Source organism: Oncorhynchus masou, chromosome 13 (genome assembly GCF_036934945.1).
Source record: "Oncorhynchus masou masou isolate Uvic2021 chromosome 13, UVic_Omas_1.1, whole genome shotgun sequence".
NCBI classification, from domain to species: domain Eukaryota; kingdom Metazoa; phylum Chordata; class Actinopteri; order Salmoniformes; family Salmonidae; genus Oncorhynchus; species Oncorhynchus masou.
Genome location: NC_088224.1, coordinates 6,850,389 through 6,873,318, shown reverse-complemented (window position 1 = coordinate 6,873,318; position 22,930 = coordinate 6,850,389). Strand labels below are relative to the sequence as shown.

The 22,930-nt window shown below is 39.0% G+C and overlaps 1 protein-coding gene across 1 annotated transcript; it reads right to left on the bottom strand.

Moving 5' to 3' along the window:
• Positions 1–19,965: 19,965 nt before the first annotated feature.
• Positions 19,966–20,736, bottom strand: LOC135551628 (gap junction beta-3 protein-like). Its single transcript, XM_064982816.1, has one exon. The coding sequence runs from the start codon at positions 20,734–20,736 to the stop codon at positions 19,966–19,968; it is 771 nt and encodes a 256-aa protein (XP_064838888.1).
• Positions 20,737–22,930: the final 2,194 nt, after the last annotated feature.

Below are 22,930 nucleotides of genomic sequence, written 5' to 3'. Positions count from 1 at the left end.
TTCAGTACATAGTTCAGTAGTTCAGTACAGTATAGTTCAGTATAGTTCAGTACAGTAGAGTTCAGTACAGTATAGTTCAGTGCAGTATAGTTCAGTATCGTTCAGTACGGTATAGTTCAGTAGTGTATAGTATAGTTCAGTACAGTAGAGTTCAGTACAGTATAGTTCAGTACAGTATAGTATATTTCAGTATAGTTCAGTATAGTTCAGTACAGTATAGTTCAGTAGAGTATAGTTCAGTACAGTATAGTTCAGTATAGTTCAGTACAGTATAGTTCAGTACAGTATAGTTCAGTACAGTATAGTATAGTTCAGTACAGTATAGTAGAGTTCAGTACAGTACAGTATAGTTACAGTATAGTATAGTTCAGTACAGTATAGCATAGTTCAGTACAGTAGAGTTCAGTACAGTATAGCATAGTTCAGTACAGTAGTTCAGTTCAGTACAGTATAGTTCAGTAGAGTATAGTTCAGTACAGTATAGTTCAGTACAGTAGAGTATAGTACAGTACAGTACTCTGTAGTTTAATAGTATACTTCAGTACTGTATAGTTCCATCCAGTTCAGTAGAGTATAGTTCAGTACGTTAGAGTACAGTATAGTTCAGTAGATTATAGGTCAGTACAGTATAGTTCAGTATAGTATAGTTCAGTATAGTATAGTTCAGTAGAGTATAGTTCAGTAGAGTATAGTTCAGTACGGTAGAGTACAGTATAGTTCAGTAGAGTATAGTTCAGTATAGAGTACAGTATAGTTCAGTAGAGTATAGTTCAGTATAGTATAGTTCAGTATAGTATAGTTCAGTACAGTATAGTTCAGTACAGTATATATAGTTCAGTAGAGTATAGTTCAGTACAGTATAGTTCAGTAGCGTATAGTTCAGTATAGAGTATAGTTCAGTAGAGTATAGTTCAGTACAGTATAGTTCAGTATAGTATAGTTCAGTACAGTATAGTTCAGTATAGTATAGTTCAGTACAGTATAGTATAGTTCAGTAGAGTATAGTTCAGTACAGTATAGTTCAGATAGTATAGTTCAGTACAGTATAGTTCAGTAGTATAGTTCAGTACAGTATAGTTCAGTAGAGTATACTTCAGTATAGTTCAGTAGAGTGTATTTCAGTACAGTATAGTTCAGTACAGTATAGTTCAGTACAGTATAGTTCAGTAGAGTATATTTCAGTACAGTATATTTCAGTACAGTATAGTTCAGTATAGTATAGTTCAGTCCAGTATAGTTCAGTAGAGTATAGATCAGTACAGTATAGTTAGTTCAGTACAGTAGAGTTCAGTACAGTATAGCATAGTTCAGTACAGTATAGTTCAGTACAGTATAGTTCAGTATAGTATAGTTCAGTACAGTATAGTTCAGTACAGTATAGTACAGTACAGTACTCTGTAGTATAGTTACAGTTCAGTACTGTATAGTTCAGTATAGTTCAGTATAGTATAGTTCAGTACGTAGAGTACAGTATAGTTCAGTAGATTATAGTCAGTAGAGTATATTTCAGTACAGTATAGTTCAGTATATAGTTCAGTATAGTATAGTTCAGTAGTATAGTTCAGTATAGAGTACAGTATAGTTCAGTATATAGTTCAGTACAGTACAGTATAGTTCAGTATATAGTTCAGTAGAGTATAGTTCAGTATATATAGTTCAGCACAGTATAGTTCAGTACAGTATAGTATAGTTCAGTATAACAGTATAGTTCAGTACAGTATAGTTCAGTAAGAGTATAGTTCAGTACAGTATAGTTCAGTATAGAGTATAGTTCAGTACAGTATAGTTCAGTATATATTTCAGTACAGTATAGTTCAGTACAGTATAGTTCAGTACAGTAGAGTATAGTTCAGTATAGTATAGTTCAGTACAGTATAGTTCAGAACAGTATAGTTCAGTACAGTATAGTTCAGTAGAGTATAGTTCAGTACAGTATAGTTCAGTATAGTATAGTTCAGTACATTATAGTTCATAGAGTATAGTTCAGTATAGTATAGTTCAGTACAGTATAGTTCAGTAGAGTATAGTTCAGTACAGTATAGTTCAGTATAGTATAGTTCAGTACAGTATAGTTCAGTATAACAGTATAGTTCAGTATAGTATAGTCAGTCAGTATAGTTCATTCAGTATAGTTCAGTAGTATAGTTCAGTACAGTATAGTTCAGTACAGTGTAGTTCAGTATAGTATAGTTCAGTATAGTATAGTTCAGTCCAGTGTAGTTCAGTATAGTTCAGTACAGTATAGTTCAGTCCAGTATAGTTCAGTCCAGTGTAGTTCAGTCAGTATAGTTCAGTATAGTATAGTTCAGTCCAGTATAGTTCAGTCAGTATAGTTCAGTCCAGTATAGTTCAGTACAGTATAGTTCAGTACAGTATAGCATAGTTCAGTTCAGTATAGTTCAGTACAGTATAGTTCAGTCAGTATAGTTCAGTAGTGTAGTTCAGTCCAGTATAGTTCAGTATAGTATAGTTCAGTCCAGTATAGTACAGTATAGTATAGTTCAGTATAGCAGTATAGTTCAGTATAGTATAGTTCAGTACGTATAGTTCAGTATAGTATAGCATGGTTCAGTACAGTATAGTTCAGTACAGTATAGTCAGTATAGTTCAGTCAGTATAGTTCAGTCAGTATAGTTCAGTATAGTATAGTCCAGTCCAGTATAGTTCAGTATAACAGTATAGTTCAGTACAGTTTAGTTCAGTACAGTATAGCATAGTTCAGTATAGTATAGTTCAGTACAGTATAGTTCAGTACGTATAGTTCAGTCCAGTATAGTTCAGTACAGTATAGTATAGTTCAGTGTAGTATAGTTCAGTACAGTATAGTTCAGTACGTATAGTTCAGTACAGTATAGTTCAGAAGAGTTTAGTTCAGTCCAGTATAGTTCAGTACAGTATAGTTCAGTATAATATAGTTCAGTACAGTATAGTTCAGTACAGTATAGTATAGTTCAGTACAGTATAGTTCAGTACGTATTGTTCAGTATAGTATAGTATGGTTCAGTATAGTATAGTTCAGTACAGTATAGTTCAGTATAGTATAGTTCAGTATATAGTTCAGTAGAGTATAGTTCAGTATAGTATAGTTCAGTATATAGTATAGTTCAGTATAGTTCAGTATAGTTCAGTATAGTATAGTTCAGTACAGTATAGTTCAGTATAGTATAGTATAGTTCAGTATAGTTCAGTACAGTATAGTATAGTTCAGTATAGTATGGCCCAGTACAGTATGGTATAGTTCAGTCCAGTATAGTTCAGTATAGTACAGTCCAGTATATTCCAGTACAGTATAGTTCAGTATAGTTAAGTCCAGTATAGTTCAGTACAGTATAGTTCAGTATAGTATAGTTCAGTATAGTTCAGTCAGTATAGTTCAGCATAGTATAGTTCAGTAAAGTTCATATGTATAGTTCAGTAGTACAGTATAGTTCAGTATAGTTAAGTCAGTATAGTTCAGTCCAGTATAGTTCAGTATAGTATAGTTCAGTCCAGTATAGTTCAGCATAGTATAGTCCAGTATAGTTCAGTACAGTATAGTTCAGTCCAGTATAGTTCAGCATAGTATAGTTCAGTATAGTTCAGTACAGTACAGTATAGTTCAGTACAATATAGTTCAGTCCAGTATAGTTCAGCATATATAGTTCAGTAAAGTTCAGTACAGTACAGTATAGTTCAGTACAGTATAGTTCAGTACAGTATGGTACAGTATAGTTCAGTATAACAGTATAGTTCAGTACAGTAGTATATAGTTCAGTACAGTTCAGTAGTATAATATAGTACAGTATAGTATAGTTCAGCACAGTATAGTTCAGTACAGTATAGTTCAGTATAGTGTAGTATAGTTCAGTAGAAGGTGAACAGTATAGTTCATAAACAGTTCAGTAAATGTAAATGTAATGTAAATAGTTAACAGTAGTTCAGTATAAAGTATAGTTCAGTAGTACAGTTCAGTATAGTTCAGTTATAGTATCGTTCAGTAGAGTACAGTATAGTATTCAGTTCAGTATAGCTACAGTATATAGTTCAGTATAGTTCAGTATAGTTCAGTAGAGTTTAGTTCAGTATAACAGTATAGTAGTAGTAGTTCAGTATAACAGTATAGTTCAGTATAGTATAGTTCAGTATAGTACAGTATAGTATAGTTCAGTACAGTACAGTATAGTTTAGTATCAGTATAGTATAGTTCAGTAGTGTATAGTATAGTTCAGTATAGTTCAGTATAGTTTGGTTAATATAGTTCAGTATACAGTATATAGTTCAGTATAGTATAGTTCAGTATAGTTCAGTATAGTTCAGTATAGTTCAGTACAGTATAGTTCAGTATAGTTCAGTATAGTATAGTTCAGTACAGTATAGTATAGTTCAGTATAGTACTATAGTTCAGTACAGTATTCAGTACAGTATAGTTCAGTACAGTAGAGTTCAGTACAGTACAGTATAGTATAGTTCAGTACGTATAGTTCAGTATAGTTCAGTACAGTATAGTTCAGTATAGTTCAGTACAGTATAGTTCAGTACAGTAGAGTTCAGTAGTATAGTTCAGTATCGTTAGTTCAGTACGGTATAGTTCAGTATATAGTATAGTTCAGTACAGTATAGTTCAGTACAGTATAGTTCAGTACAGTATAGTATAGTATAGTTCAGTATAGTTCAGTACAGTATAGTTCAGTATAGTATAGTTCAGTACAGTATAGTTCAGTATAGTTCAGTACAGTATAGTTCAGTACAGTATAGTTCAGTACAGTATAGTAGAGTTCAGTATAGTTTCAGTACAGTATAGTCAGTACAGTATAGTATAGTTCAGTACAGTATAGCATAGTTCAGTACAGTAGAGTTCAGTATATAGTAGTTCAGTACAGTACAGTATAGTTCAGTACAGTATAGTTCAGTATAGTTCAGTACAGTAGCAGTATAGTTCAGTACAGTATCTTCAGTTTAATAGAGTACACTTCAGTACTATAGTTCAGTATAGTATAGTTCAGTACGTTAGAGTACAGTATAGTTCAGTAGATATAGGTCAGTATAGTATATTTCAGTACAGTATAGTTCAGTAGAGTATAGTTCAGTATAGTATAGTTCAGTAGTATAGTTCAGTACGGTAGTTCAGTATAGTTCAGTAGAGTATAGTTCAGTATAGAGTACAGTATAGTTCAGTAGAGTATAGTTCAGTAGAGTATAGTTCAGTATAGTATAGTTCAGTACAGTATAGTTCAGTACAGTATAGTATAGTTCAGTATAGTATAGTTCAGTACAGTATAGTTCAGAAGCGTATAGTTCAGTATAGTATAGTTCAGTATATAGTTCAGTACAGTATAGTTCAGTATAGTATAGTTCAGTACAGTATAGTTCAGTACAGTATAGTTCAGTACAGTATAGTATAGTTCAGTATAGTATAGTTCAGTACAGTATAGTTCAGATAGTATAGTTCAGTACAGTATAGTTCAGTAGAGTATAGTTCAGTACAGTATAGTTCAGTATAGTATAGTTCAGTCCAGTATAGTTCAGTAGAGTATATTTCAGTATAGTATAGTTCAGTACAGTATAGTCCAGTCCAGTATAGTTCAGTAGAGTATATTTCAGTACAGTATAGTTCAGTATAGTATAGTTCAGTCCAGTATAGTTCAGTAGAGTATAGTTCAGTACAGTATAGTTCAGTATAGTATAGTTCAGTCCAGTATAGTTCAGTATAGTATAGATCAGTACAGTATAGCATAGTTCAGTACAGTATAGTTCAGTACAGTATAGCATAGTTCAGTATAACAGTATAGTTCAGTACAGTATAGTTCAGTATAGTATAGTTCAGCACAGTATAGTTCAGTACAGTATAACAGTATAGTTACAGTACTCTGTAGTTTATAGTATAGTTCAGTACTGTATAGTTCCGTCCAGTAGTAGTATAGTTCAGTATAGTACAGTATAGTTCAGTAGATTATAGGTCAGTATAGTATAGTTCAGTACAGTATAGTTCAGTATAACAGTATAGTTCAGTAGAGTATAGTTCAGTACAGTATAGTTCAGTATAACAGTATAGTTCAGTATAGTATAGTTCAGTATAGTATATAGTTCAGTATAGTATAGTTCAGTAGAGTATAGTTCAGTATAGTATAGTTCAGTACAGTATAGTTCAGTACAGTATAGTATAGTTCAGTAGAGTATAGTTCAGTACAGTATAGTTCAGTATAGTTCAGTACAGTATAGTTCAGTATAGTATAGTTCAGTACAGTATAGTTCAGTATATATTTCAGTACAGTATAGTTCAGTACAGTATAGTTCAGTATAGTAGAGTATAGTTCAGTACAGTATAGTTCAGTATAGTATAGTTCAGTATAGTATAGTTCAGTACAGTATAGTTCAGTAGAGTATAGTTCAGTACAGTATAGTTCAGTATAACAGTATAGTTCAGTACAGTATAGTTCAGTATAGTTCAGTATAACAGTATAGTTCAGTACAGTATAGTTCAGTATAGTATAGTTCAGTAGAGTATAGTTCAGTACAGTATAGTTCAGTAGTATATTTCAGTACAGTATAGTTCAGTACAGTATAGTTCAGTATAGTATAGTATAGTTCAGTATAGTTCAGTCCAGTATAGTTCAGTACAGTATAGTTCAGTTCAGTATAGTATATAGTTCAGTATAGTATAGTTCAGTATAACAGTATAGTTCAGTCAGTATAGTTCAGTACAGTATAGTTCAGTCAGTATAGTTCAGTATAACAGTATAGTTCAGTATAGTATAGTATAGTTCAGTATAGTATAGTTCAGTATAGTATAGTTCAGTAGTATAGTTCAGTACAGTTTAGTTCAGTACAGTATAGTTTCAGTATAACAGTATAGTTCAGTACAGTATAGTTCAGTATAGTATAGTTCAGTACAGTATAGTTCAGTATAGTACAGTATAGTATAGTTCAGTCCAGTATAGTACAGTATAGTATAGTTCAGTAGTATAGTTCAGTATAGTATAGTTCAGTATAGTATAGTTCAGTACAGTATAGTGGTTCAGTACAGTTCAGTACAGTATAGTTCAGTATAGTTCAGTCAGTATAGTTCAGTCCAGTATAGTTCAGTATAGTATAGTCCAGTATAACAGTATAGTTCAGTATAACAGTATAGTTCAGTACAGTATAGTTCAGTACAGTATAGCATAGTTCAGTATAGTATAGTTCAGTACAGTATAGTTCAGTACAGTATAGTTCAGTAGTATAGTTCAGTACAGTATAGTATAGTTCAGTATAGTTCAGTACAGTATAGTTCAGTACAGTATAGTTCAGTACAGTATAGTTCAGTAAGAGTTTAGTTCAGTCATATAGTTCAGTATAGTATAGTTCAGTAGTTCAGTATAGTATAGTTCAGTACAGTATAGTATAGTTCAGTACAGTATAGTTCAGTACAGTATAGTTCAGTATAGTATGGTTCAGTATAGTATAGTTCAGTACAGTATAGTTCAGTATAATAGTTCATAGTATAGTTCAGTATAGTATAGTTCAGTATAGTATAGTTCAGTACATTATAGTATAGGTCAGTATAGTATAGTTCAGTATAGTATAGTTCAGTACAGTATAGTTCAGTATAGTATAGTATAGTTCAGTATAGTTCAGTACAGTATAGTATAGTTCAGTATAGTATAGTTCAGTCCAGTATAGTTCAGTACAGTATAGTATAGGTCAGTATAGTATAGTTCCGTATAGTATAGTTCAGTACAGTATAGTTCAGTATAGTATAGTATAGTTCAGTACATTATAGTTCAGTACAGTATAGTTCAGTATAGATTCAGTACAGTATAGTTCAGTATAGTATAGTTCAGTACTGTATAGTTCAGTATAGTATAGTTCAGTGCAGTATAGTCCAGTATAGTATAGTCCAGTACAGTATAGTTCAGTACAGTATAGTTCAGTACAGTATAGTCCAGTATAGTTCAGTCCAGTATAGTTCAGTACAGTATAGTGAAGTATAGTATAGTTCAGTACAGTATAGTTCAGTATAGTATATAGTCCAGTATACAGTATAGTTCCAGTAGTTCAGTATAGTTCAGTATAGTTCAGTATAGTACAGTATAGTTCAGTACAGTATAGTATAGTTCAGTATAGTATAGTTCAGTCCAGTATAGTTCAGTATAGTATAGTTCAGTATTGTATATTTCAGTCCAGTATAGTTCAGTATAGTATAGTTCAATATAGTATATTCCAGTATAGTCCAGTACAGTATAGTTCAGTATAGTTCAGTATAGTATAGTTCAGTATCGTATAGTCCAGTACAGTATAGTATAGTTCAGTATAGTATAGTTCAGTATAGTATGGCCCAGTACAGTATGGTATAGTTCAGTCCAGTATAGTTCAGTATAGTACAGTCCAGTATATTCCAGTACAGTATAGTTCAGTATAGTTAAGTCCAGTATAGTTCAGTACAGTATAGTTCAGTATAGTATAGTTCAGTACAGTATAGTTCAGTCCAGTATAGTTCAGCATAGTATAGTTCAGTAAAGTTCAGTATGTATAGTTCAGTAGTACAGTATAGTTCAGTATAGTTAAGTCCAGTATAGTTCAGTATAACAGTATAGTTCAGTATAGTATAGTTCAGTAGTATAGTTCAGCATAGTATAGTCCAGTATAGTTCAGTACAGTATAGTTCAGTACAGTATAGTTCAGCATAGTATAGTTCAGTAAAGTTCAGTACAGTACAGTATAGTTCAGTACAATATAGTTCAGTCCAGTATAGTTCAGCATAGTATAGTTCAGTAAAGTTCAGTACAGTACAGTATAGTTCAGTAGAGTATATTTCAGTACAGTATGGTACAGTATAGTTCTGTATATTTGAGTATAGTTCAGTACAGTCCAGTCCAGTATAGTTCAGTACAGTTCAGTAGAATATAATATAGTACAGTACAGTATAGTTCAGCACAGTACAGTTCAGTAGAGATCAGTACAGTATAGTTCAGTATAGTGTAGTATAGTTACGTGTAGCTTAGCATAGTTCAGAAGTGTAAAGTATAGTTCAGTATAGTACAGTTCAGTAGAGTTCATTATAGTATCGTTCAGTAGAGTACAGTATAGAATAGTTCAGTATAGTATAGCTCAGTCTAGTATAGTTCAGTATAGTTCATTGGAGTATACTTCAGTAGAGTTTAGTTCAGTAGAGTATAGTTCAGTTCAGCATAGTTCAGTGTAGTATAGTTCAGTACAGTGCAGTACAGTACAGTTCAGTATAGTACAGTTCAGTACAGTATAGTTCAGTACAGTACAGTATAGTTTAGTATCATTCAGTACGGTATAGTTCAGTAGTGTATAGTATAGTTCAGTATAGTTCAGCACAGTAAAGTTTGGTTGAGTATAGTTCAGTAGAGTACAGTACAGTATAGTTCAGTATAGTATAGTTCAGTTCAGTGCAGTATAGTTCAGTATAGTTCAGTACAGTAAAGTTTGGTTGAGTATAGTTCAGTAGAGTATAGTTCAGTACAGTACAGTATAGTTCAGTATAGTATAGTTCAGTTCAGTAGCAGTATAGTATAGTTCAGTATAGTTCAGTACAGTAAGTTAGTTCAGTATCGTTGAGTATAGTTCAGTAGTTCAGTACAGTATAGTTCAGTATAGTTCAGTACAGTAGAGTTCAGTACAGTAGAGTTCAGTGCAGTATAGTTCAGTATCGTTCAGTATATAGTTCAGTAGTTATAGTATAGTTCAGTACAGTAGAGTTCAGTACAGTATAGTTCAGTACAGTATAGTATATTTCAGTATAGTTCAGTATAGTTCAGTACAGTATAGTTCAGTAGAGTATAGTTCAGTACAGTATAGTTCAGTATAGTTCAGTATATTTCAGTACAGTATAGTTCAGTACAGTATAGTTCAGTACAGTATAGTAGAGTTAGTACAGTACAGTATAGATCAGTACAGTATAGTATAGTTCAGTACAGTATAGCAGTTCAGTAGTTTCAGTACAGTATAGCATAGTTCAGTACAGTATTTCAGTACAGTATAGTTCAGTAGAGTATAGTTCAGTAAAGTATAGTTCAGTACAGTAGAGTTCAGTACAGTACTCTGTAGTTTATAGTACACTTCAGTACTGTATAGTTCCATCCAGTTCAGTAGAGTATAGTATAGTTCAGTATAGTTCAGTAGATTATAGTCAGTAGAGTATATTTCAGTACAGTATAGTTCAGTAGAGTATAGTTCAGTAGAGTATAGTTCAGTAGAGTATAGTTCAGTACGGTTCAGTATACAGTATAGTTCAGTAGAGTATAGTTCAGTATAGAGTATAGTTCAGTATAGTTCAGTAGAGTATAGTTCAGTAGAGTATAGTTCAGTATAGTATAGTTCAGTATATAGTTCAGTACAGTATAGTATAGTTCAGTAGTATAGTTCAGTACAGTATAGTTCAGATAGCGTATAGTTCAGTAGAGTATAGTTCAGTAGAGTATAGTTCAGTACAGTATAGTTCAGTATATATTTCAGTACAGTACAGTATAGTTCAGTACAGTATAGTTAGTTCAGTACAGTATAGTTCAGTACAGTATAGTTCAGTATAGTTCAGTACAGTATAGTTCAGTAGAGTTCAGTACAGTATAGTTCAGTAGAGTATAGTTCAGTACAGTATAGTTCAGTATGAGTGTATTTCAGTACAGTATAGTTCAGTACAGTATAGTTCAGTACAGTATAGTTCAGTAGAGTATATTTCAGTACAGTATAGTTCAGTATACAGTATAGTTCAGTACAGTATAGTTCAGTAGTATAGTTCAGTACAGTATAGTTCATACAGTATAGTTCAGTACAGTAGTAGTTCATAGTTCAGTACAGTATATATAGTTCAGTAGTTCATAGTTCAGTACAGTAGAGTTCAGTACAGTATAGCATAGTTCAGTACAGTAGAGTTCAGTACAGTATAGTTCAGTACAGTATAGTTCAGCACAGTATAGTTCAGTACAGTAGAGTATAGTACAGTACAGTACTCTGTAGTTTAATAGAGTACAGTTCAGTACTGTATAGTTCCGTCAGTTCAGTAGAGTATAGTTCAGTACGTTAGAGTACAGTATAGTTCAGTAGATTATAGTTCAGTAGAGTATATTTCAGTACAGTATAGTTCAGTATAGTATAGTTCAGTACAGTATAGTTCAGTAGAGTATAGTTCAGTAATACAGTATAGTTCAGTACAGTATAGTTCAGTACTGTATATTTCAGTCAGTAGAGTCAGTATAGTATAGTTCAGTACAGTATAGTTCAGTACAGTATAGTATAGTTCAGTACAGTACAGTATAGTACAGTATAGTTCAGTATAGTATAGTTCAGTACAGTATAGTTCAGTACAGTACAGTATAGTTCAGTACAGTATAGTTCAGTACTCTGTAGTTTAATAGAGTATAGTTCAGTACAGTATAGTTCAGTATAGTTCAGTATATAGTTCAGTACGTTAGTTCAGTACAGTATAGTTCAGTAGATTATAGTTCAGTAGAGTATATTTCAGTACAGTATAGTTCAGTAGAGTATAGTTCAGTAGAGTATAGTTCAGTAGAGTATAGTTCAGTACGGTAGTATATAGTTCAGTATAGTATAGTTCAGTAGAGTATAGTTCAGTACAGTATAGTTCAGTACAGTATAGTTCAGTAGAGTATAGTTCAGTACAGTATAGTTCAGTAGAGTATATTTCAGTACAGTATAGTTCAGTATAGTATAGTTCAGTACAGTATAGTTCAGTACAGTATAGTTCAGTAGAGTATATTTCAGTACAGTATAGTTCAGTAGAGTATAGTTCAGTACAGTATAGTTCAGTATAGTATAGTTCAGTCCAGTATAGTTCAGTAGAGTATATTTCAGTATAGTATAGTTCAGTACAGTATAGTTCAGTAGAGTATAGTTCAGTCCAGTATAGTTCAGTAGAGTATAGTTCAGTACAGTATAGTTCAGTACAGTATATTTCAGTACAGTATAGTTCAGTATAGAGTATATTTTCAGTACAGTATAGTTCAGTAGAGTATAGTTCAGTACAGTATATTTCAGTACAGTATAGTTCAGTAGAGTATAGTTCAGTACAGTATAGTCCAGTCCAGTATAGTTCAGTAGAGTATATTTCAGTATAGTATAGTTCAGTAGAGTATAGTTCAGTACAGTATAGTTCAGTAGAGTATATTTTATTCCAGTTCAGCAGAGTGTAGTCCAGTACCACATCATCATATCATCGACAGATCATAAGCCACTCATTCCATTGGTCAACACGTAGGACCTGGACAAAACACCACTCAGCGACTGCTCATGACAGTATGCGCCTCACGAATGTCAATGTGAAAGCAGTGTTTCCTGGGAAAGCAGTTAGTGGTGACTGACACACTGTCAAGAATCGCAATGAAAGAAAACAATGTCAGACACAGAAGACGAATTCAAAGTGTATGCGGGAAGCTGTGGAGGAGAGCAGACCAGTGTCTGCTCACAGGCTGGGTGACATCAGAGAGGTGACAAGGCAACGATGCAGACCTCAGGGAATGGAGCAGCTACCTCACTCACTACAGGGATACCGCACAGCGAGAGAGAGCACATTTATCGGAGCGGGACGGGCTTGTGCCATATCAAGACAGGATTGTCATCCCAGCTTCACAGAGAGAAGACGTTCTACTACAGATACTCAACAGTTCACGTGTGGGCTGACAAAGTGCAGAGAAAGATCCAAGATGTCGGTGTGGTGGCCGGGCACCAGCCATGCAAGTTCTGTACAGAGAACAAACCAACTCAAAAGAGAGAACCGCTTGTCATGACACTTTTACCTAAGGGTCCATGGCAGAAGATCACAGCCGACCTGTGTGAGCTAGAGGACAAGAAATACCTCCTAGTGGTGGACTACTATTCTAGGGACATAGAAATAGCTCACCTGCCCACTGCCACTAGCCAGCAGGTCATCCGTCGCCTCAAAGGTATGTTTGTAAGATGGGGGATACCTACCGAGCTCGTCAGCGACAAGCTACACAGTTTGTCTGCGCTGAGTTCAAGGAGTCCAGAAAGAAGTATGGTTTTGCTCATACCACCTCCAGTCCCTATTATCCACAGGCGAATGGAGCTGTGGAGAGAGCAAATTAAACAACCAGAACCCACACATGGTTCTGATGTGCTACCGAGCCACGCCCCCATCAGCGAAACAAGACCAAGCTCATCACATGACAGGATGTCAGATCCGGAAGACGGTCCCCATGCTGAATGGGGAAACTCCAACCAAAATGCATCAGCCACGGCAGTGTTAAACAGAAGGACCACGAGGCATTCAATTACACCCCGGACAGATTGAGATCCTACGTTGTGGAAAAACTGAACACGGCACCGTCGCTCGGAGAAACAGGCGACACCTTCAGGATTTTCCAGAGTCACCTACCACAGAGAGACAGATAAAAGGAAAGAGTCGCCCCGTCTACCAGCGAGGACAGCACACAGGCTCCACCTCCCATCCCCTCGCTCAGTCCACCACCTCAGCCAGCCTCATTTATAACTTGTAAGAATGACCTCCAGAGGTCGAGAGGGAAAACTACCACTGAGGTTCAGAGACGCTTGAGAAAGAAAAAGAGGTATTGGAACAGCAACTGTTTGAAAATATAATAATAATCCTCATGTTGCTATGGACAACGGGCTGTCTACCCCCATGTCCTAGTTGACACGTGTATTGTTGTTAAAGAAAAACAACATTTACGGGACAAACAAAAATATATATGTTATTGAAATACAAAATAGTTTGTATTGAAACGGTCCACAGGGTGAATATTTTGTATTTGGTTCGAGAATTATAGTTTTGGTTTCTCTCAGAAAAGGAGATGTCTGATAGATATCTCCGTTAATTGATTGGTTATGCGTGTCATCGTTATAATCGGATATGACTAACCAATGAGGACTAGCACGTAGTAGCTTGGTGGACTGCATGTGAATTGATCTGATTTAAGAGTTATTAAATGTAACTAAATCAGATAATTCAGTTGCCTCCGTCATGACAACCTGTATTGTTGTTGTTAGTCATCATCCGCCCAGATTTTGTTTTGACAATTGAACAGTTTTAATCAGCCTTCTTTCATTCTCCCTCCTACCCCGTGAGTACGTTTTTGTGTCAGTCCATACCGACCACACGTGCATCTATTTACCAAAAAATGGGAAGGATCTGTCTGGAATTTAAAGGCATACGGCATACGGTGACTCTGTGATTTGATGTAGATTTTACATTTGTAAACAATATTAATATTATTATTAGTACTTTGGGAACAAAATTACAAAAAACTAGAGCCGTAATTGCAAACATTGAGCGCTGTTAAAAACGAAGTTAAATTTGTTGAACTGATCTGATAAAAGGTACACAAAGAAAAGGATATATATGATGGTGCTATGGCTCCACCAAGTGGAGAGATCCCTCAATAACAAGATTATACCGTTTATCCCAATTGTTTAAATACTCAAATTTGAACTTGAAACGCAATCACCGAAACCTGACTCTCATGTACCAAATGCCTAAACCAAGTCTGCAAAATTGCAAGCACAATTCCTGCTTTGTCATGCTGGAGGGTCATGTCAGGATGAGCCTGCAGGAAGGGTACCACATGAGGGAGGAGGATGTCTTCCCTGTAACGCACAGCGTTGAGATTGGCTGCAATGACAACAAGCTCAGTCCGATGATGCTGTGACACACCGCCCCAGACAATGACGGACCCTCCACTTCCAAATCGATCCCGCGCCAAAGTACAGGCCTCGGTGTCACGCTCATTCCTTCGACGATAAACGTAAATCCGACCATCACCCCTGGTGAGACAAAACCACTACTCATCAGTGAAGAGCACTTTTTGCCAGTCCTGTCTGGTCCAGTGACGGTGGGTTTGTGCCCATAGGCGACATTGTTGCCTATTGCGGACAGTCTGAGCACTGATGGAGGGATTGTGCGTTCCTGGTGTAACACAGGCAGTTGTTGTTGCCAATCTGTACCTGTCCCGCAGGTGTGATGTTCGGATGTACCGATCCTGTGCAGGTGTTGTTACACGTGGTCTGCCACTGCGAGGACGATCAGCTGTCCGTCCTGTCTCCCTGTAGCGTTGTCTTAGGCGTCTCACAGTACAGACATTGCAATTTATTGCCCTGGCCACATCTGTAGTCCTCATGCCTCCTTGCAGCCTAAGGCACATTAACGCAGATGAGCAGGGACCCTGGGCATCTTTCTTTTGGTGTTTTTCAGAGTTAGTGGAAAGGCCTCTTTAGTGTCCTAAGTTTTCATAGCTGTGACCTTAATTGCCTACCGTCTGTAAGTTGTTAGTGTCTTAACGACCGTTCCACAGATGCATGTTCATTAATTGTTTATTTGTCATTGAACCAGCATGGGAAACAGTGTTTAAACCCTTTACAATGAAGATCAGTGAAGTTATTTGGATTTTTTACGAATTATCTTTGAAAGACAGGGTCCTGAAAAAGGGATGTTTCTTTTGTTGCTGAGTTTAGATCACACTTTTTACAAAACATTATACACACCTTTCTCTACATTAGGCACAACATTCAAAATTAAAATCTCTTTAGTCCCTTTGGAAAGCAACACCAATCACATTGCCAAGTGCTATGCATCAATTGGCAACACCCACTCCTCACTAGTTGCTGAATTGAAATCAGACCTTTTATAAAAGGCCATAGATGAGCTCTCCTGTTCTGGAGGAGAATGGAAGTCAATGGTGAAGCAAGAGCTGGAGGTGAAGGAGTGAGAGGAGGAGAGGAGGAGGAGGAGGAGTGAGAGGAAGAGGAGGAGGAGGAGGAGGAGGTGAAGGAGTGAGAGGAAGAGGAGGAGGAGGTGAAGGAGTGAGAGGAAGAGGAGGAGGAGGAGGAGGAGTTGAAGGAGTGAGAGGAAGAGGAGGAGGAGGAGGAGGAGGAGGAGGTGAAGGAGTGAGAGGAAGAGGAGGAGGAGGTGAAGGAGTGAGAGGAAGAGGAGGAGGAGGTGAAGGAGTGAGAGGAAGAGGAGGAGGAGGTGAAGGAGTGAGAGGAAGAGGAGGAGGAGGTGGAGGAGTGAGAGGAAGAGGAGGAGGAGGTGAAGGAGTGAGAGGAAGAGGAGGAGGAGGAGGAGGTGAAGGAGTGAGAGGAAGAGGAGGACGGGTGAAGGAGTGAGAGGAAGAGGAGGAGGAGGTGAAGGAGTGAGAGGAAGAGGAGGAGGAGGTGAAGGAGTGAGAGGAAGAGGAGGAGGAGCTGGAGGTGAAGGAGTGAGAGGAAGAGGAGGACGAGGTGAAGGAGTGAGAGGAAGAGGAGGAGGAGGTGAAGGAGTGAGAGGAGGAGGAGGAGGAGGAGGAGGAGGAGGAGTGAGAGGAAGAGGAGGAGGAGGGAGGAGGTGAAGGAGTGAGAGGAGGAGGAGGAGGAGGTGAAGGAGGAGAGGAAGAGGAGGAGGAGGTGAAGGAGTGAGAGGAAGAGGAGGAGGAGGTGAAGGAGTGAGAGGAAGAGGAGGAGGAGGTGAAGGAGTGAGAGGAAGAGGAGGAGGAGCTGGAGGTGAAGGAGTGAGAGGAAGAGGAGGACGAGGTGAAGGAGTGAGAGGAAGAGGAGGAGGAGGTGAAGGAGTGAGAGGAGGGAGGAGGAGGTGAAGGAGTGAGAGGAAGAGGAGGAGGAGCTGGAGGTGAAGGAGTGAGAGGAAGAGGAGGACGAGGTGAAGGAGTGAGAGGAAGAGGAGGAGGAGGTGAAGGAGTGAGAGGAGGAGGAGGGGAGGAGGAGGAGGTTGAGAGGAAGAGGAGGAGGAGGAGGAGGAGGAGGTGAAGGAGTGAGAGGAGGAGGAGGAGGAGGAGGAGGAGTGAGAGGAAGAGGAGGAGGAGGTGAAGGAGTGAGAGGAAGAGGAGGACGAGGAAGGACAGTTGTCTCAGATGAGATCAGGGCCATATTGGTTGACCATGTGCTCAACCATGGGTTGAGTATGAGGGAGGCTGGGCAGAGAGTTCAGCCCAACCTGAGCCATGGGTTGAGTATGAGGGAGGCTGGGCAGAGAGTTCAGCCCAACCTGAGCCATGGGTTGAGTATGAGGGAGGCTGGGCAGAGAGTTCAGCCCAACCTGAGCCATGGGTTGAGTATGAGGGAGGCTGGGCAGAGAGTTCAGCCCAACCTGAGCCATGGGTTGAGTATGAGGGAGGCTGGGCAGAGAGCTCAGCCCAACCTGAGTCATGGGTTGAGTATGAGGGAGGCTGGGCAGAGAGTTCAGCCCAACCTGAGCCATGGGTTGAGTATGAGGGAGGCTGGGCAGAGAGTTCAGCCCAACCTGAGCCATGGGTTGAGTATGAGGGAGGCCGGACAGAGAGTTCAGCCCAACCTGAGCCATGGGTTGAGTATGAGGGAGGCTGGGCAGAGAGTTCAGCCCAACCTGAGCCATGGGTTGAGTATGAGGGAGGCTGGGCAGAGAGTTCAGCCCAACCTGAGCCATGGGTTGAGTATGAGGGAGGCTGGACAGAGAGTTCAGCCCAACCTGAGCCATGGGTTGAGTATGAGGGAGGCTGGACAGAGAGTTCAGCCCAACCTGAGCCATGGGTTGAGTATGAGGGAGGCTGGGCAGAGAGTTCAGCCCAACCTGAGCCATGGGTTGAGTATGAGGGAGGCTGGGCAGAGAGTTCAGCCCAACCTGAGCCATGGGTTGAGTATGATGGAGGCTGGACAGAGAGTTCAGCCCAACCTGAGCCATGGGTTGAGTATGAGGGAGGCTGGGCAGAGAGCTCAGCCCAACCTGAGTCATGGGTTGAGTATGAGGGAGGCTGGGCAGAGAGTTCAGCCCAACCTGAGCCATGGGTTGAGTATGAGGGAGGCTGGGCAGAGAGTTCAGCCCAACCTGAGCCGCTACACGGCTGTCATCCGTACATTCAGAAATGAGAACCGGTAAGATCTCATCTACACTACGCTCTTTATGTATGTACTGTATACTGTAGTCTGACATATCAGTAGATACACTATGCTCTTTATGTATGTACTGTATACTGTAGTCTGACATATCAGTAGATACACTATGCTCTTTATGTATGTACTGTAGGCTGACATATCAGTAGATACACTACGCTCTTTATGTATGTACTGTGTACTGTAGTCAGTAGATACACTATGCTCTTTATGTATGTACTGTATACTGTAGTCTGACATATCAGTAGATACACTATGCTCTTTATGTATGTACTGTAGTCTGACATATCAGTGGATACACTATGCTCTTTATGTATGTACTGTATACTGTAGTCTGACATATCAGTAGATACACTATGCTCTTTATGTATGTACTGTAGTCTGACATATCAGTGGATACACTATGCTCTTTATGTATGTATACTGTAGTCTGACATATCAGTAGATACACTATGCTCTTTATGTATGTACTGTAGTCTGACATATCAGTAGATAAACTATGCTCTTTATGTATGTACTGTAGTCTGACATATCAGTAGATAAACTATGCTCTTTATGTATGTACTGTAGTCTGACATATCAGTAGATAAACTATGCTCTTTATGTATGTATACTGTAGTCTGACATATCAGTAGATACACTATGCTCTTTATGTATGTACTGTAGTCTGACATATCAGTAGATAAACTATGCTCTTTATGTATGTACTGTGTACTGTAGTCAGTAGATACACTATGCTCTTTATGTATGTACTGTAGTCTGACATATCAGTAGATACACTATGCTCTTTATGTATGTACTGTAGTCTGACATATCAGTAGATACACTATGCTCTTTATGTATGTACTGTAGTCTGACATATCAGTAGATACACTACGCTCTTTATGTATGTACTGTATACTGTAGTCTGACATATCAGTAGATACACTATGCTCTTTATGTATGCAATGTTCCTACATCTAGAGGAAAGCCTTCCCAGAAGAGTGGAGGCTGTTGTAGCAGCAATGTTCCAACATCTAGTGGAAAGCCTTCCCAGAAGAGTGGAGGCTGTTATAGCAGCAAAGGGGGGGACCAACTCCATATTAATGCCCATGATTTTGGAATTAGATGTTTGATAAGCAGGTGTCCACATACTTTTGGTCATGTCGTGTGTGTGTATATATATATATATTTTACCAGGCCAGTCAGTTAAGAACAAATTCTTATTTTCAATGACGGCCTAGGAACAGTGGGTTAACTGCCTGTTCAGGAGCAGAACAACAGATTTGTACCTTGTCAGCTCGGGGATTACGAACTTGCAACCTTTCGGTTACTAGTCCAACGCTCTAACCACTAGGCTACCCTGCCGCCCCGTTAGGTTTGGCTGGCACACAGCTTCTGCTTGAGCAGAGATGAGATGATGCCTTTATGAAATGAAAAATAATAAATAAATATACAAACAAACAAATAAAAAACCATTTGAAATATTCTATTATTTTGTAGTAATTTCCCATTTATTTCTACCCAATGTGGACCTGACAGAGACAAGGGAATATTTTCAATGTTTAGAATGATCTCAATTTTTTTGCTTTGGAATTTACATTGAAAAGCTTTATTTCATAATAAACCAAACCAATCGTAAGCGGGGGCGGGGCTAAAACTGGGAAAAACTGAACTTTATTAAAATCCCCGTGACCAATCGTAGCTCACCATAGCTTCCATCCCCTACTGGATTGGCTGACAGTGGCTGTTGATACGTAGCACAGGAGGCGAGAGATTGGATTCACTGACATAGTTTTTTGAGATGCAGATTAAAAACCGAACTTATCGCTCAGCATTAGTTTTCATCCAAAAACAATGAGGGACCACATCAAGTGGGAGCAGAATTTAACACAACACAGGACAATTTTGATCTGGATTAAATGTTCTTAAAAACTGGGGCTCAGGGGACGGTTTCTCTTTGGTATAAAAGGCAGAGCAACTTGTTTCTGTTATCTTCTTACACCCTGGCAGAAGAGTGTACAGACCCACTGGCCTTGATAAAAAATATTCTGAAAAAACAATTACATTTATTTTACAATGAATTTGGCTAAAAAAATACATAGATCATACAGTCGAATTCAATTCACAACATTTAGTCAAAAAAGTTTGTCTGACTTAAAAGATAGATCTACTCTTCTCCTCGTTGCCCTTCTGGTAGTCTGCCTCCGGTGTCTGACACCCACCCCAGTCCGGCTCAGAGCACCTCTTCTTGGGGGAGGCATGGAGGCTTCCCCGATGACTGATCCTCAGCACCCGGATGGCTATCAGGTAAAAGATCTCACACACGTTGAGCACTATACACACAGCCGACGCCCCTACCATGAAGTAGGTAAACACCCTTTTCTCTGTGGGCCGGCTGTTGTAGCAATCCACCTGGTTAGGACAAGGCCAGAGGTCGCACATGACGCGTCGCGGCAGGTCAAAGTTGTTGTAGATGAGATGCAGGAGGTAGAGGAACGCCACCTCGATGGCCGTCTTGAAGAAGAGGCTGAGGAGATACGTCCACCAGAGTCCTCCGTGCTTCTGTCCTGTGTTGTCGTAGAGACGGGCGTTCTCGCCGTGCGTGATGCGGTACTTGCGCTCGCGTTCCTCGCGGTACGCCACGTGCAACACGACCATGAAAGAGGGACAGGTGATGAAGATGAGCTGAAGGGCCCAGAGCCGGGTGTGAGAGACAGGGAAGAAGTGGTCGTAACAGGCGTTGGCGCAGCCGGGTTGGCGGGTGTTGCAATCAAAGTCTTTCTGATCGTCACTCCAGACGCGTTCTGCGGCCACGACGAAGACCATGACTCGAAACACAAAGACCACGGAGAGCCAGATGCGTCCAAATACAGTGGAATACTTATTGACCCCGCTAAGCAGGGCCTCTAACGTCTTCCAGTCCATGGTGAGATCGTAGTGGGATGCCCTTCTTTCACCTTTGAACTTTCACCAACAGTGGATGAGCTTCTGTCTTCGGACTTTTAATGGAAAGCTGGGGGACGAAGAGAAGGCGATGAATTAATAAGTGTGTGAACAACCATGGTATGGATTAAGCCAGTCCATCAGCCATTTCAGGGAAAGGGAACTACCTAAAATGACGATCCTGACCTATAACACTGGCATTGCCGTTGCCTGCCCTACTGGATGGCTACATATTGATAGGTAGAAATGCTTTCTAAATAAAGTTTTAAACAGCGTGAAAAGGCTGAGCAACATATAATACAACTCTTCAATGTCACATAGAAATACATTTCTTCTGGGCGCTAAAAGTATTTTTATTTTAAAAGATCTGTTCACAGCCTTTTATTTAGACTCTGATCAAGCTTTTCATCTAAATCCCCCTGTGACTCTCTCTCTCCATCTTCTGAAGCTGTTTTTTCTTTCTTTTGTTTGTGTTTTTTTTTTGAGAAACGGCTGCTTTATCAAAACACTCTTTGCCTTCCATCAAGAGTCTAATGCTCAGAAAATCACACTTTGTTGTTACCAGGATTTCATAGAACATCTTGGGCATAGACATCAGTTCAACACCTAGTTTTGATTTACATTTGGTTGAGTTGTCAAAGTAAAATCAATCCCACAAAATGTCAGTATGTCATTGGATTTAGGTTAAAAGTTGAGTGAAAAAAAAGACAAAATGCTTTCATGTTGATTACTTTTTTTTTGCAAATCCCAATCCGTTTTCATCGTTGACACAACGTCATCACATTGATGGTTGTGGTTTGAAATGACATGGAAACAACATGGAATGATATTCGCAAAAAAACAAGTCAACGATCATTTGTTTGCTGCTGAAAACACATCCTTTAGAGGCATTTGAAAGTCATGTTAAAATCCTTCAAACACAAAAAAAAGTGACTCGTATCAATATCACTTATTGATTTAATAGCCCTACTTACAGTTGTTTCAGATCACTGAGCTGATGTTCCGTCCATCTTAGCCTCGGCCGTCTCTCTCTGTTCCAACTTCAGTCTGATTTGACTATTGAACGCCGTGGCTTACCAAGGACCAGCCTATGCCTGGACGTTGTGGTTTAAACCACAATCTGGAGGTGTGGTCTGCAAGCTTTGGAATCAGGTCGGCTCTTTGTCACTAGCCAGTTAGTGATGCAATACCCTATTCAAATCAAAAATGCACTATCAACATCGGAGTTGTCATGGTGACTAAGTGTCCCCCACACACACAGGTGAGTATGGTTTTGGTATCACCCTACGTCTGCCTAGACGCCCTCCTGTATCCGGCCCTGACACAGATTTCGAGATAAACGTGATTCCAAACAGGAAAGCTGCTCCTTTAAATGCCAGGTCAGCTGGAGCCATGGTACGGAGGTACCAGGATGTAGACACAGGGCACTGCAGTCCCACAGAGAACTGATAGGGTGACCCTTATGATGATTCATATTATTCTATTATATATTTGTTTTTATTGATACTCAAACAAATCTGCCTTGTAGGTACAGTCAGCCTCCCAAAGCGGCGTTCATGCCCATTCAGCAATGTACACTTGTACATTTACATTTGACTCATTCAGCAGACAAAGACGTCTCTTTTGTAGACTGACTAGACATTTCATTCAGCAGGCTCTTATCTAGACTGACGAGACAGTTCATTCAGCTAGGGAAGGTGTCATGGACTGGGCAGACTTCATGGACTGGGCAGACTTCATGGACTGGGCAGACTTCACGGACTGGGCAGACTTCATGGACTGGGCAGACTTCACGGACTGGGCAGACTTCATGGACTTGGCAGACTTCATGGACTGGGCAGACTTCATGGACTGGGCAGACTTCATGGACTGGGCAGACTTCATGGACTGGGCAGACTTCATGGACTGGGCAGACTTCTCGGACTGGGCAGACTTCATGGACTGGGCAGACTTCATGGACTTGGCAGACTTCACGGACTGGGCAGACTTCACGGACTGGGCAGACTTTGTGGACTTGGCAGACGTCACGGACTGGGCGGACTTCACGGGCTGGGCAGACTTCTCCAACTGGGCAGACTTCATGGACTTGGCAGACTTCACGGACTGGGCAGACTTCATGGACTGGGCAGACTTCATGGACTGGGCAGACTTCTCGGACTGGGCAGACTTCATGGAC